The sequence below is a fragment of the Pteropus vampyrus genome, unplaced genomic scaffold, assembly GCF_000151845.1.
Source record: "Pteropus vampyrus isolate Shadow unplaced genomic scaffold, Pvam_2.0 Scaffold4, whole genome shotgun sequence".
Taxonomy (NCBI): Eukaryota; Metazoa; Chordata; class Mammalia; order Chiroptera; family Pteropodidae; genus Pteropus; species Pteropus vampyrus.
Window position 1 is genome coordinate 1203554 of NW_011888785.1, and position 15612 is coordinate 1219165.

The 15612-nt window shown below is 34.1% G+C and overlaps 1 protein-coding gene across 1 annotated transcript in view; it reads left to right on the plus strand.

The window, feature by feature from the left end:
* MACC1 (MACC1, MET transcriptional regulator) overlaps positions 1-15612 on the plus strand; it is a 21017-nt gene continuing 5405 nt past the window's right edge. The window contains exons 1-3 of the mRNA XM_011362720.1: positions 1-117; positions 1520-3561; positions 6902-7090. Coding sequence (XP_011361022.1) covers positions 3-117; positions 1520-3561; positions 6902-7090 — 2346 coding nt within the window. The 5' untranslated portion in view covers positions 1-2. The remainder of the gene's footprint in view (positions 118-1519; positions 3562-6901; positions 7091-15612) is intronic.

Sequence of the window (15612 nt, forward strand, 5' to 3'; positions counted from 1 at the left end):
AAATGTTAACCAGTGAAAGAGCCCGTTTTTGGTCAGGAGGAATTTCACAAAGTAGATCTGAAGGAAATTTGATTGACATGGAAGCCCGAAAAGCCTCAAAAAATTGCAATATCACAGGTACGGGAACTTATAACTGTTGTAATTTTTATCCATCACCAGCAACTATTGCACTCTACCTCTGAAAAGTGCTACATAAAATTAAAAGAATTATAAATTCCCAACATTATCATGGAAATACTAGTGCAGCCAACATATTGTAATATATATCATGAGGCAAAAACTCATTATTAAATGAGTGTTGTACAAGCAGCATGTATATAAAAATCTGGAGGTTAAAGACATTTCTAGAGATTGGAGTTGATTACAAAATCTTTTTGGAGCATTAAAGAATTGAATCGATCTTCAGAAACAGCAGTTTTAAGCGAGCTAGAACTATATTGAAGAAAGTATGGAAATAGAAGAAATGCAACTTTTCTTTTTCAAAATGCATCTTATAATTTTTAATATATGTCACTTAAAACATATTTCAATCAAGATAATAGTCCTATATATATTAAAAAAAGAAGTCTGACAGTTTACTTGAATTCATTTTTCCCTTTTGGCTGGCCTTTTGGCTTTCATTTTTCTCTACAGCAGCACCAGCTTCACAAAGTCCACAGAATCATTACCAATATTTACCGAGAAAGGACCAAGTTTGAGTAGCTCTAAATATAAAAGAGTTCAATATTTGTGAAATATGTAGAAATTCCTTATAGTTGATATGTGAATATTTTAATGTGTTGCTGATTCTTAAATATTTTCCAAAGTAATAACATTTTCATTTCATAGTGATAGGCCCGTTTTTTTGTCATTTTAGATGTGAAAATACTCAATGGAGTCTTTCAAGTAGTAGATATAATGTTTATCTTATGTGAAAAGATTTTTAATATTATTAGTTTATCAATACATAGTTATCAGAAAGTAATCTGATAAATGCATAGTTGTCTAATTTGGCATATTCTACTTTAAAAATTATTTTAGCTATTAACATATTTTTCACAAACTGAATATTATCAGAAAAGAAAAACATTAAATGAATAATCTAGATGTATTGAGACCAACTATTCAATGTTTAGAAAAATCTGGATAATTGACTAAATTATTCATTTGTTCAGAGATTTTCTTTTGTGAAAATGAAATATAAAACTATAAGGCATAAGAATATGTAGTCTGGGACATTTTCAAGGAAATTTGTTAAATTGATTATTATCTACATCGTTAAACTATTTATTTATAAATCATGAAATCCTAAGATAAAAGAACATTACATATGGTCAAAACAAACTGGTAGAACAATTTCTCTTTCCTCACAACATGAAAATTTGACCTGATTTAATATTAATTTTGCAACTATTATACTAGTGATCAAAAAGCAGAATAAAAAGTATTGCATTTTTAAGCTGTAATAAAAATTAATCTTGATTGTATCTCATAATGACACTCATTTTTTGCTTTGCTTTGTTTTTGTTTAAACAACAAGAATGTCCAGACCCAGATTTGCTTCGCTGTTGCGCAGATGCTTTCACAAGTTGTGGCAATAATGCTTCCAAAGCTACAAATCCATTCTGGAATGAACTGTCCGCTTCTAACCCATTTTTGGATGATGTAACTCAGCTAAGACATAATCAGAAGAAAGATAATATTTCCATCTTGAAGGAAGATCCTTTTCTTTTTTTTAGAGAAATAGAAACTGAAAATTCTTTTGATTCCTCTGGTGATGAACTCGATGTGCATCAGTTGCTTAGGAAGTCTTCCTCAGGGAAATCAGGGAGATCTAAAAGTGTTTCAGAACTTTTGGACATTTTAGATGACACAGAACATGCCCATCAGAATGTACATAACTCTGACCAGATCCTAGAACAAGACTTAGAATGGCTTCAAAATGATCGAGAGGCTTATAAAATGGCTTGGTTAAGTCAACGCCAGCTGGCTCGCTCCTGCCTGGATTTGAATACAATTAATCAGAGTCCCGGATGGGCCCAAACGCAAGTTGCAGAGACCATGACGGTTTGTAAATTAGACCATCAAGGAGGGTCAGTACAGTTACCTGAATCAGATATCACTGTTCACGTGCCCCAAGGTCATGTAGCTGCAGGAGAATTCCAAGAGGTTTCTCTCAGGGTTTTTATTGATCCTCCACAAATGCTTAACCACAATCTTTTGTGTACTGTAAGCCCACTGTTGGAAATCATGTTAAGCAACCTAAACACAATGGAAGCCATTTTACTGGAGATGAAAATCGGGGCTCAAGTGAGAAAGGATCCTTTCAGCCAAGTCATGACAGAAATGGTGTGTTTACACAGCCTGAGTAAAGAAGGCCCTTTCAAAGTATTAAATAACTGCTACATTTATGAAGACACTATCCAAGTCAAGCTAATAGATTTGAGTCAGGTGATGTATCTAGTGGTTGCTGCACAAGCTAAAGCTACTCAGTCACCGGCTGCCACTATTTGGAATTATATCCACAAAACCACCTCAGTTGGAATATATGGGCCCAAATATATCCATCCAAGTTTCACTGCTGTTTGCACAGTTTGTGGACACAGTTACATGCCAGGGAAACTTACAATCTCTGATATTAAGAAGGGTGGAAAAAACATGTCTCCGGTTGTGTTTCAGCTCTGGGGGAAGCATTCATTCTTACTTGACAAACCACAAGATTTAAGTATTTCAGTTTTTTCATGTGATCCTGATTTTGAAGTAAAGGCAGAAGGAGAAAGAAGAGAAATTAAGCAAAAGCAGTTGCAAGCAAGTCAAGTAGTTCATCAACAATTTTTATTTTCTTTAGTTGCCTCCAGAGAAATGCACTTGTTTGTTTTTCGTGTTCAGTTGGATCCTCCCAATGGTAGACCAGTTACACAATTCTTTATCACTACACCTGATCCAGCCCCAAAACTAAAAAGACTCTCAAATTCACCAGGCGATTTGCAGAAGGAGAAGGAAATCAAGTCTGCTCCTTTATTACTGACAATGCATGTTAAATATCCCACGTTTCAAGACAGAAAGTTGAACTTTACCAATTATGGGGTAACTCTGAAGACAGTGCTAAGACAAAGCAAGATTGACTACTTACTTGAATATTTCAAAGGGGACACAATAGCTCTTCTTGGAGAAAGTAAGGTAAAAGCCATTGGGCAGTCCAAAGTGAAAGAATGGTATGTGGGAGTCCTGAGAGGTAAGATTGGACTTGTACATTGCAAAAATATCAAGGTCATTGCCAAGGAACAAGTAATGTCTATGTCAGATAGTGTCTTCACAACCAGGAAACTTCTTGAACAAATTGCCCTGCCCTTTAAAAAATTGACTTATATCTACGCAGTTGTATTGACATTTGTGTCTGAAAAAGTTTATGATTGGAAAGTTTTAGCTGATGTCTTGGGTTACTCACATCTGCCACTGGAAGATTTTGATCAAATACAAGCAGACAAAGAATCAGAAAAAGTTGCTTATGTTTTAAAGAAATTAAAGGAAGATTGCCATGCAGCCAGAAATACCAGAAATTTTCTTTATGAACTTATTGTGGTGAGTATTGCTTGATCACAGTAATTTATTTACCATAGGTAACTTTATTTAATTAAGTAATATTTATAGCCAAACATGAGAGAAGCCAAAAATTCTCAGCAGTCTCAAATAAATTGATGTCACTACAGCAAACATATAGCTTTTCCTATAAGATCATATAGTTTCTTTCCGCTGTGATTTTTGTGATGTTGGAAATCGTAACAGTTACGTATTTCCCAGAAACTAGGCCCATGAGGATCATCTTTTAAAGAAAGATTAAAGTTTCTGTTTGTGCTAGAGCATAACAATGAAACAATTCTTTTCCTCTAGCAGATATTTGGATAGCTCTTAAAATATCAGAGAAACTCCAATAACATGAATGAGAGCACACTGAAACAAAACTAATTAACTGGCCTTTGCTTATAGTCCAATTTTTAGTGTTTTTTTTTAACATATAATTAATGTCCTTTACTTAGCAATTTAATATTTTTCTTCTGTATGCAATTCATCATAACCTAAAAAATAAATTGCTTATTCTCTTCTTAATCCTCATGTTTTAATAGAACTCATAAGATTTTTTTTTTTTCGAATAGCATTCACCCCAGTGTAAGGCTCAGTGGAGAATTATAAAGAAGATAAAGAACTGTTTTTGCTTTAAAGTGGAAATTCAGTATTTTATAAAAGTAAAAAACAAAAGCATATTTCTAAAAATGGCTAAAATGTGAATTTGTAAATAATAATACTGCTAGCTGACACTCCTCTAGGGTTCTCTATGTGTTTGGCACTGTGCTGAGCATTCTGTACACACTACCTAATTTAGCCATTACAACAACTCTATGGGGGAAGTATAGCTAGTCTTCATCTTACAAATAGAGGAAATTGAGCCTTGGGAAGTTAGTTTCACAGTTGGTTAGTATCAGAGATGGGACTTGAAAACTTTTTAGTTCCAAAGCTGTGCTTAAAACTACTATCCCTTTCTAAGACAAAGGTAGGTAGGGTGTGTGTGTTTAAAAATGTTTGAGTATGTGTGTTGGTGTGTGTATTATAACTGTGTAAGGCTGGTGTCCTATAAGAGATGAGTTGTTCATGTAGATGAGCAAGTTTATGCAGAGGAACAAAGTTTTAGTCAAGGCACAGAAGGAGAAGAGAAATTTTTGAAGAAAAATTTTTTCAGTGACATTAACGATAGTTTATATAATAAAGAAATGAGTATATATAAAACATTTCTTCAATTATTTTTATGACTCTACAAAGATACTGAAAGGGGTTACATTTTAAAAGCCCCAATATCCGATTGTTAAGTGGATGATTTTATGATGTTGTACTGCATTATCACTTAATCTGGGCCATTTAGAGTCATTCGCTGGTCTACCTGGTCAAAGCTGCACATGCATTTTACAATATCTCATTACCTCTCAGTTCACATTCAGCATGGACCCATGAAGTTTTGAGTAGGAAATTACTTTCTTGTTTCTCTTAGTAGCAAAAAGTATTGGCCAAATGGTCTGAAAGTTTACGCCTGATCATACCTGCACTGTGTTGATGTCTGATAATTAATTGAGTAGCTTTTGTGACTAACTAGACAGGGCTGGTGGAGAGTTCATTCAAAGGAGTAAGTCGTTCCTAAAAACTTATACCGTGCCTTCACTGGGCTTCAAGATTTCTGAATGGAAGGGACTTAGGCTTGGTTATCTGATCAGAAGATGATAGAGTACCTGGTATAGCCACTGTCTCTTGAAACTTTATTTGTATAGTAAGTATACATTTTTCTTGGAGTGTATACTAATTTGCAGTAGCTGGAATGGAGCTGATAAAAAGTGTGGGTTCTAAACCCCTTGGTCATCGCTAGACATTGAGACTGGCTCTCCTTATATACTTGAAATTTGACATTCTATAAAGCACTTTAGCATCTGATTCAACTTTCATAATGATTATAGGGAATTAAATGGGGTAGAAGTAACACTATTCATTTTAAATGTCGTTAAATAGAGATATTTTACGATTTACCTAAAGTCCTATTATAGGGAGCTAGATGGGGTGGAAGTAACACTATTTATTTTATTTTATTTATTTATTTATATTTTTTTATTAAGTTTATTGGTGGTAATATTGGTTAATACAATTGTAAATTTTAAATATTATTAAATAGAGATATTTTATGATTTACCTAAAGTCCTATACTTTGCAGAGCTGGACTTTAAACTCAGGTTTTGTACTTCTACAGTACAAAACAAGAAGAAACAAGAAACTCGAATCAGAATTGCTAAACCCACTCCAGTTTATTAAAAGGACCCTCAGGGGTCTGCTGGCTTCGTACTACTCCTTGAAATCATAACTCCTCACTATAAATTTATGGATCAATATAAAGTCTGTGTATAAAGACCATGGGTAGTCCTTCTAATGGTTCCATCATAATGAACACTCTATGGACTTTAATGTTGCCTTACTTGGTCATTCATTTTTCACTTATTGTTTTATAATGGTAGATAAAGCTTTTAAGTGCCATTCAATGATAAGTGGCTACCAAACATGTTTATTTGCTTGTTTGAATGGAGAAGAGATATAGATAGATCTAATCCCATATTTTAAAAATATATTCAAGGAAAAAGAAAATTTATAAACTCATTTGAAATGTATGTAGTGTTTGACAAAGCTCAGATGCCTAATTGATGAAGAAAGAGTCTGATGGTTTCCTATTTTGCTTTGCAGAAGACTAAGTTGTTTTTTTTTTTTTCTTTCATACCTTGTTTATATTTAGCACAATTACACTGGTAGTGAAGAAGAGAGTTAATTTTTTTAAAGTCATAATTATCAGTAGCTTTGTTCAAAGTTATAGAAGTGTCTCATTTTCATGCAGTAGGCATGATTTGGGAAACTTTTAAATCACATTTTGATGAAAAATAGAATAATGTTTACCATCACCAGTATACTCAATCCTTAGAGAAATCCTGTAGCTGATGGTAAGGAAAGGAATTATTTTTTGTAGAGTGAATAATCATCCCTGGGTTGATAAATTATAGACCGCTAAAACCTCAGGGTATCTTTAGAATTGTCTAGTTCAATGTCCTCTTTTTGTAATTAAAGATATTAAGAAACATATTAGGTAAGTGGTTTTACCCAAGGCCCTATAATTAGCAACTGAGTTAGTCTTAAATCTCCCCTAATTTTGGTCCAGTTGTGTCTGCTCTACTTTGCTGGTTGGATTTGCTTAAAAGTAAATCAACTTTTTAAATTTTAGGAAACTCAAATATATGTGGTGAAAAGAAGGATGCCAGTTTCTACAATATGTAATGAAAAATTTAATTTCTAAAAAAACACCTAATTAGTTGCTTTTAATTATAGCATGTAATTATTGCTACAGGCTCTGCTCAAGATGGATTGCCAAGGGTTAGTAGCACATATCATCCAAGAGGCTGCTATTCTGACTTCAGCTGTCAAGCTTGGAAAAGGCTGGAGGGAACTAGCAGAAAAGTTAGTACGACTCACAAAGCAACAAATGGAAGCATATGAAATTCCTCACCGAGGAAAATCTGGAGCTGTTGCTGTTGAGGTAATGTTTTTGTTTGTCTAATTCAATAGTGAGAAGTTGCAGACCAAGTAAATCAAATGTAATCAAGCCCGAACCATTTACGTGGATGAATTGGGGAGTATCCTAGAGATCCACTAACTGAAGTCACCGCCCCTATAATCATCAATATTATCTGAAATATACACACATCACTCTTTCAAGGCATTGCAAGCCTTTAACACATATTGATGTTTCTCCTGTTAGATTGCATATCAACATGGTCTTTGATCGAATGAATTGACCAATTAGATAGCTAGCTAGTTGGTAGGCAGAGCAATAAGAACTTGAGGCAGAGAAAGGATAAACTTTGAAGGGTGGAGATGGGATCCTGTCAAGGCGAGGAAAAAGATATGATAATAAGTATTGTCATCCTGAGGTATAGACATAGTAATTTGTGATAAATGATGTTAGTTGACAGGAAACATTAAGAGGGTGGATGATGTGGGGTCTCTGGTAATGATATATATATATGTGTGTGTGTGTGTGTGTGTGTGTGTGTGTGTGTGTATGTATATATGTATATGAGCTTCTTTATCTCCTTCACAATTTTGCATATAAGAGAATTATAGATGTCAAATACAGAATGGAGAACAAAGTAAATATTTACTTTGCAAATATTGTTTTTCTTAATATTAAAACATATGTATGTTAGATAAATATTTTCTCTATTTACCATAAAGAAAAGTGAGTACATTATTATTGACTTAAGTAAAATGTATCTGAGGGATGAACACATATAAAATGTTCTGTATCTTTCTCTCACGTGAGTATAAGCATTTTTGAGATACTTCTGTTAAGGAAAGATTCTCTCTCTGATTAGATGATGACTTGGTGTAGGAGGCAGAAGCTATGTTCTTCACTTCCTTTTTGGGCATAGAGCTAAGAATTAATTTCTTGAGAAAATTTTCTTACTTTGAAGCAACTATGCTAGCTGGCTGTACAGGACAAGACAACTTTTCCATGAAGGGAGAAGAGTCAACTTAAGTCAACAGAATCATAGCAGGTGCAGTGGAGATCTCAGTAGGCCAGCTTCTGGGTGACTGGAGCCTGGCTCTCCAGCAAGACTCCTCTAAACAAGACTCTTTAGCCAGGAGGAGCCAGAGGCTGAGGATGTTTCCTCCTCACAGACCACATTGATCTCTGTACTCTAAGCAGGGTGTTACAACCTACAAATTAGTTTCTACTGAATGAACTAAAAGATGAAAAAATTTTAAGAAAGTATAAAAAAACCCCAATATTATAAAGGACCTGCTGCTCTGATATTTCAGTTAACCAATCAAAAAGTTGTCTGAGCTCCACTCTGCACCTATTAGAATGGACAAAACCAGAACGCTGGCACCAAATACTGTGCAGGATGTGGAACAACAGAAACCCTCATGTGTTGTAGGTGGGAATGCAAAATGGGACAGTCACTTTGGAAGGGAGTTTGTCTGTTTCTTACAAGTGAAACATACTCCTAGCTGGTAATCTATTAGTCATGCTCCTTGGTATTTACCCCCCCAAAACTGAAAACTTATGTCCACACACACACAAAAATATGCAGGAATGTTTATAACAACTTTATTCATAATTGCCAAAACTTGGAAGTAATCAAGATGCCTTCAGTAGGTGAATGGATAAACTGTTTACATCCAGACAATGGAATATTTTCAGTGCTAAAAAGAAATAAGCTATTAATCCATGAAAAGACATCAAGGAACCTTAAATACATATTACTAAGCAAAAGAAGCCAATATGAAAAGCCTACATACTATGATTCCAAATATATGATATTCTGGAAAAAGCAAAACTATTGAGACAGTAAAAGGAACAGTCGCTGCCAGGGCGTGGGAGGGAGAGGGATGTACAGGCAGAGCACAGAGGATTTTTAGGGCAGTGAAATTACTTGGGATGATACTTTAATGATGGATACGTGTCATTACACATTTTCCCAGACCCACATGGTGTACAACACAAAGAGAAAACCCTAATATAAACTATTGATTTGGGGTGATTATGATTTACCAATGTAGATTCATCAATTATAACAAATACACCATTCTGGTGAAGGATATAGACAATGGGGGAGCCTATGCCTGTGGGGGGCAGGGGATATATGGTATATCTCTGTACCTTCCTCTCAATTTTGCTGTGAACCTTAAGTGGCTCTAAAAATCTTTTTAAAAATCGTATAATTGAAAGCAAGACTTTTTCTTAATAAGTCTGTTTTTAAAAAGTTTTTGTTGAGTGTTGTTTATCAGTTATTTATATTCTCAGCTTTCTTAAATATATGACTTCTCTATCATTATGGTTGTTTATAGTTTGTCTTCCCCCAAATCTTAATGGAGACCAAACAAACAGCCTACTTTTCCAGGATTTACTTTTACATAGTCCAAATCACAAATGACTAAGTCTATGCCAGAGGCTAATAAATACTCAGAAGCAGAAAGGAAAGCCCCTAAGTGTCTTTCTGTGGGCTGTGGTCTCATTTATTGTGATTAATACTAACAGTCATCATTCTGATCCATGTTATTAAATGCTTAAATGTAATCCATGGTATATTGACCTAAAGCCACCCCAAATAATCTATGGGAATCTTTACCTGTTAGGCAACTTAAACTAAAGGTAAATATATGCTAATTTGCAACCCTCTGAAAAAAAATAGCTGTACAATTTTTTCTCTTAGGAAGGAGATGATTCTTAAATATGATCAATTTACAAATCAAACAGTTGATTACAAAACATACTGATATTAGTTCTGGGGGAGGGAAGTAGAATTAGGGCAGGGAGAGAACAAGGTCTCATGGTTCTCATGCTGCTTTTATTTCCCTTACCTCACTGCCTCAGAGGGCACACATTCCGAAAATTCCCTCTCTGAGTGCCAATGCCTACAATCAGGCTCTTACTCACTTTCCTTTCTTTCCAATTTCCCACTTTTCCCTTTGTTCTATTTTTATTGTATCTAACAATTATCTGGCATTTGCTCTGTGCCAGGCACTATTCCAGTAATGTTTCAAAAATTAACTTATTTAATCCTTTCAATAAAAAGTTGTGGAGCAAGCACGAATATTGTTTATAATGTAGGAAAGCTACCTTCCTTGCTTAAACAGGAATAACTAGGAACTCATAGAGCCATGTTTGGAGCACTGGCCTTTGACTTTGGGGTCCTTGTACTTTATGTCCTGTTCTTTACTCCAAATGTAATATGGTGGCTCAGTGGCAGAGCCCATAGTCAAGATTAGGACAGGTAGGTTTAAGCCTCTCATTTCACTTTTTCCCCCTTTGTTTCAAGTTATGATACTACCAAAATTTGCCTCAACATCTTCATCATGACTCAAGCCAATTAAAGAATAGATTATTAATAGTATGTCTGTCAGATTTTTCTTGAGTACTTTGGCCCATTTCTTACTCTTTTATAAAATGAAAGAAAACCTCTCTCTAGAGACTTCTCAGAACATCACTTTTTAAATTAACCGTCCCCCTAAATTAAATTTTAAGAAATGTTACTCAACTTTTCTAATGACATTGCAATTCCTACATAAAACCCAAACTGTAAAACTAGAAATACGATTATAAGTAAAACATGTTTCACAGAGTATTTCTTTTGAAAAAAAAAATACACTTATGCTATACAAAGATATTTAATTATTGCCAAGGTTTTCTTATGAAAGTCAGTAAAATTTCATTGGCATTTTTCTGAAGATATTTAGAGCTTTAATTAAAAAAAAATAGGAATTAATAAAATATTAGAAAAATAGCCCATCTTTAAAAAGAGTTGGATTTTACAAGGGGTGTTGCTGAGGATTTCAGGGGTAAGATATTCAAAGGCCTAAATTAGGTAGTCTTCATTTAGCCCTCTGGAGATTATGACCATATGTGACAATAATTTCTCTCTTCTCTCAACACCCTACCTAACAATGAAGAGTATGATCTTTCCATCTTATTCAGTGTGAACACTAGAGGTTCACTTCCCCCTCTAAGTTTCCATTTCTTATCATTGGAGCAGTAGGAGCTACAAAAAACACAAACACAATGAAAAATATGATTTTTTTTTTCATTTGGCCTGGGAATTGAGAAAGACTTAATATTTGAATTATTATATTTTAAAGAAGTATATGATTAGATGCTTTAAAAAAGTGAAAATAACTAACAATGTGAATGATAATCATTCAGTTTGTCACGTGTTTACTGAGAGTCAGCTAATCATTATGAACATTTTCTTTGCAATGTCTCATTTACTTCAACTAACTTTTTATCATCCATTTTTACAGGAATGCAAACTAAGAATGAATGAATTTGTGTAGGTTATCTAGAGTAGGCATTGGCACTCAGAGAATTAGAATTGAAATTCAGGTATTTTATACATAGTCCTATCCATTGTGTGCTACTGATGATAAGTCCTTTTAGAATTAACTAAATAAAAATGATTAAAGTGGGAAGAAGCCAAAAAGGAACACATCCTAGTCCAGAAGGATGGGAAGCATGTGAATAATTTGAGAGGACTAGAAGGAGATTTCAGTGCTTTCGGATACCAGTGACAAAGACACCACTAAGGGCAATACATGGGCTAGAGGGTAGAATTAATCCTAATAATTATTGGGATGTGTGGTCAGATATATATTTTTCGATGTTGATGAACGAGTTCTCAAGAGGTTGCCAGAGCAGAAGTTAAGATTCCTGGTCTGGATTCCGGTTCCAGCTCTACCGTCTATTAGTTCTAGACTTTGGGCAAGTTACTTGACTTTTCTAGGAATCATTTTTTTTTTTAAATGAGGCAAATAATACTCTTACTTATTGAATGTTTGAAAGATTAAATGAGATAATATGTGTAAAATAGTTGGGACTATTCTTTGCACACTGTAATAGCTAAATAAATACATGTTATCTTCTTTTGACTAAGAGAAAGAGATGAGTTTGGCAACTGTGTGACACTGAGCGCTTTCGGAAAAGAGAACAAGGTAATGTATAGTAATTTTTAGTATAATGGCTGAGGGTAAGAATAGAAAGAAAAAGTCAGCAGTGATTTCAGAGTTTTTGAAAAAACTGGCAGAATGATAATGCATGGGAAAAAATGAGAAAAAGTCTTGGCTGATCAGCTTTTCTTACTAGCTTAACAACATTTCATTTTCCCTGGAGAGTATCTCTTGCAAAAGGTAAAAGGAATGTCCTTGGACCCTTATGGTTTTCTGGCTCACGTGGCACCTTCTGGATTCAACTCACAGGGACGTGGCATTGTCCAGTTTGGTATCTGGAACTAGTTCAGTTCTGGCCTTGGTACTTAAATCTATAGTTTGCTGTTCTCTTACAGTAAGAAATGCATTTGCAATTTCTTTAAAAAGGAATAAGTATTATGTGGAAATTGATCTACCAGTGGTAAAGTGTATAGAATAATCATTCAAAATCTTTGTTGTTTATACTAGAGATTTGGCACAGTGACATATTTAGATTACCATTGTCTAGTTTTTGCAATACTTTAAGGCTGTTGCTACAGTCTTTAGTTCCAAAAAGATAATCCATTTTTTGAAATGGTGGAATAAAGAAATCAAATCACAGTAAAATTCGTGGGGTGACACATTATATTCCTATAATCTTTGATTTAATTCTATTATTATATGTCTCATTAGCACTCTGAAAATCAAATAGAAATTATCACATTAGGTTAACTATTATAAAGCTATTTTAAAATAGATTTAGAGACACTAATATTTGATATAGATTTTCTTTATCAAGTTTTATTATTAGGGATCACAAACAATAAGGAATTTCAGGAAACCAAAATCCAGCTAAATATAGACCTGAATCAGTATGTATGGAAATAGCTTAAAATTGAGATAGATTTGTGACATTACCTTAGTGATATGTCCCTAGATTTATAGCCAGGAGACCTGGATTCTTTTTCTAGATGTTTGACTGTAGTTTTGTTATTTAACTTCACTTCAGGTACAAATTGCAATTAACATTAATCAAGCATCTAGTATGTGCCAGGGCCCTTCCTACCTATTTACTTGTAGTAAACTCAGCAGTGCTTTTATGGCACTAGGTACACCTCCCCTCCACGCCCCCTCCCCTATTTTACAGAACGAAAAAACAGGTGCTCAAGGACATTTCATAACTTACCCAAGATTCTGGAGCTGGTAAGAAAGAGCCTAGATTCAAACCCATGATGTGGTTCTCTAATTCCAAAGCGCTTACCACTGTATTTTCCCTCATTTACTTCCATATTTACATTGAAAGATTGGATTGGAGAAGGCTAATTTCTTTAAACTTTGATGTGCGGATGTCTCTACTAACATATGGCTGTAACGGGAGCTGAGGGTTGGATGATAAGGAGGCAGTATGGAATCCTAACTTTTTGGAATTTGTGAGAATGGTTTGACCAGCAGGTTTTCTTATGATGTTAGACTGTTTTGAGCAGATGTACAAGCAAGAAACAGGTCCTCTATCTTTCTCAGGCTTAATCCCTGATGTTCCAAGTGCTTGATTATACAGAACGAACAGAGCTGGCTGTCTCTAAAGAGTCTTTTCCAAGAGAATCTCATCTCAGGTGTCAACCAAGTACCATCTCCCTTCTGAGGAAATAGGGACCCCTAATATGTTCTCTTCTAAAGATACTGGCTACCTCATCTTCAACAACAAGTATGTGCTTACCAATTACAGGTGATAGAAGGCCCACCTGGATATTCTAGATATCTGAAGATAGAATACATATAATAATCATTAATTAGACAAATTTACCTTAATATTTCTGCACCTAATTGCACTTAAAATAAAACATTGCTTCTATAGTTTTATGAAGAAAGTAGGTGGATTATTAATTCTTTAATGTGGCAGAATCTAATTATCCAAAGGTAGTTAAAACCAATTGCATTCTTTATGCAACTCACATTTTACAAGCTAAAAAAAGACGTAGATAGTATGTTCATATCTAAGTTGCTTTTATTCGTGTTGCATTTCATTATCTAGTGCATTATCTAAAGTCTTATTGGCTTTTGGGAATAAGCACTCTAAATTTGGAAAACTTTATTTTTTTTAATCTCTGTTCCTGTTCCACTTTTGTCATTCCATTTATTACTTTTTTCATTGCTCCTTTACTTTTGTCTTCATCCTCTAATACCTAGAAGATAACCCAAAGTAAGACATATGCCACACGAATGCTGAGACATTGGAAAACCACTCAACTTTAATCGATTAAATGCTTACTGATGCTTCTGCCCTTTGTATAGAGATCAAAGCACATAGGTGAGAAATGAACAACTCTGTTCTACCAGCCTCGTGCTTCTTGTTCAAAGACAAACTCATAACACCATGAAGTTAACATTAAAAATCCAAGAGTAGAGGGATAAGAATGATGCCTATGTGTCCAATATTTGTGATAGAGATGAGACGGCTGAGAGAATTTATTTTGTGGTTAAGAATAATTCAAAAAAAGCAAACCCTCATGCTTTCCTTTGATTTGTCAAAGCATTAGTGCAGAGTTGCTGCTTATCTTCTCCTAAATCATAACATTGAGCAAGAGCAGAAGAACTATTTTCAAACCACTGAATATAGATATGAGATAACATAAACCTGGAAAAGATGTTGGCAGTCCACGACTCATTTCCAGCTTTTGGAGGACTAATCTTAGGTCATCCTGGAAAGAAAGTTGTTTATTCTACTCATTTTATTCATTCAGTCATTTCCAGAGAAAATGATTTCATTTTCCTTTTAATTTACCACACAGTGTAGAATCCTTAATGTGTATGTATTTTTGCACATAATTTTATAAAGTCTATAGTTAATCAATGTATGTAAGTTACCTCTTCTGTCTTTGCCTTTGATAATATATGTTCACTTGCTGAATAAGAAAACTAGACTAACATAAGATAATAAGAAATGCCAAGAAATAAAAATGTAAATATTTAAGGACTTGAGTTGAAATGTCATATCTATAACACAGAGGAAAACAACTGATTAGACTATTTATTGCATTGATGAAAGCTGGACTTTTTATCAGATGTTGTTAAGGCTAATCTCGATACAGAAAAAGTTATATTTACCATAATCTGGCAGAGATTGGTTTATTAAAGGAAAATCTAGTTCCCCAAATTTAACATTTTAATCAGTATATCAAATATGTAACTTTAACATATGCCTTTGATTCCATTCCTTTTCAATTTTTCTTGATACTTGCCTCCTTAGTTATGTACCCCAACTCCATAATAATTTTAAAATTTACCTGTATTTATGTTCACTGCCTAAAGGAATTTAACTTTTCTTCATGAGTGTTTTATATAGGCTACCGCTTTAATTTCAAAAACCCTATATTCTCCATCTAGCAAAGTTAGGATTCAAAACAAACTCTACTTTCCATCATAGAATATTACCTTTTACATTTATTTTAGTATATTTTTGCTTTTAAAAAATATTTTTATTTTTCACTGCTGCTTCTAGCTTTGTCTCTCTTCCTTTAATTTTCAAATTTCAGATGTGATCCATTTGTTCTTAAGCTTCCATTTTCTTGGCACCTGCTTGTACCTGCAGTCTGT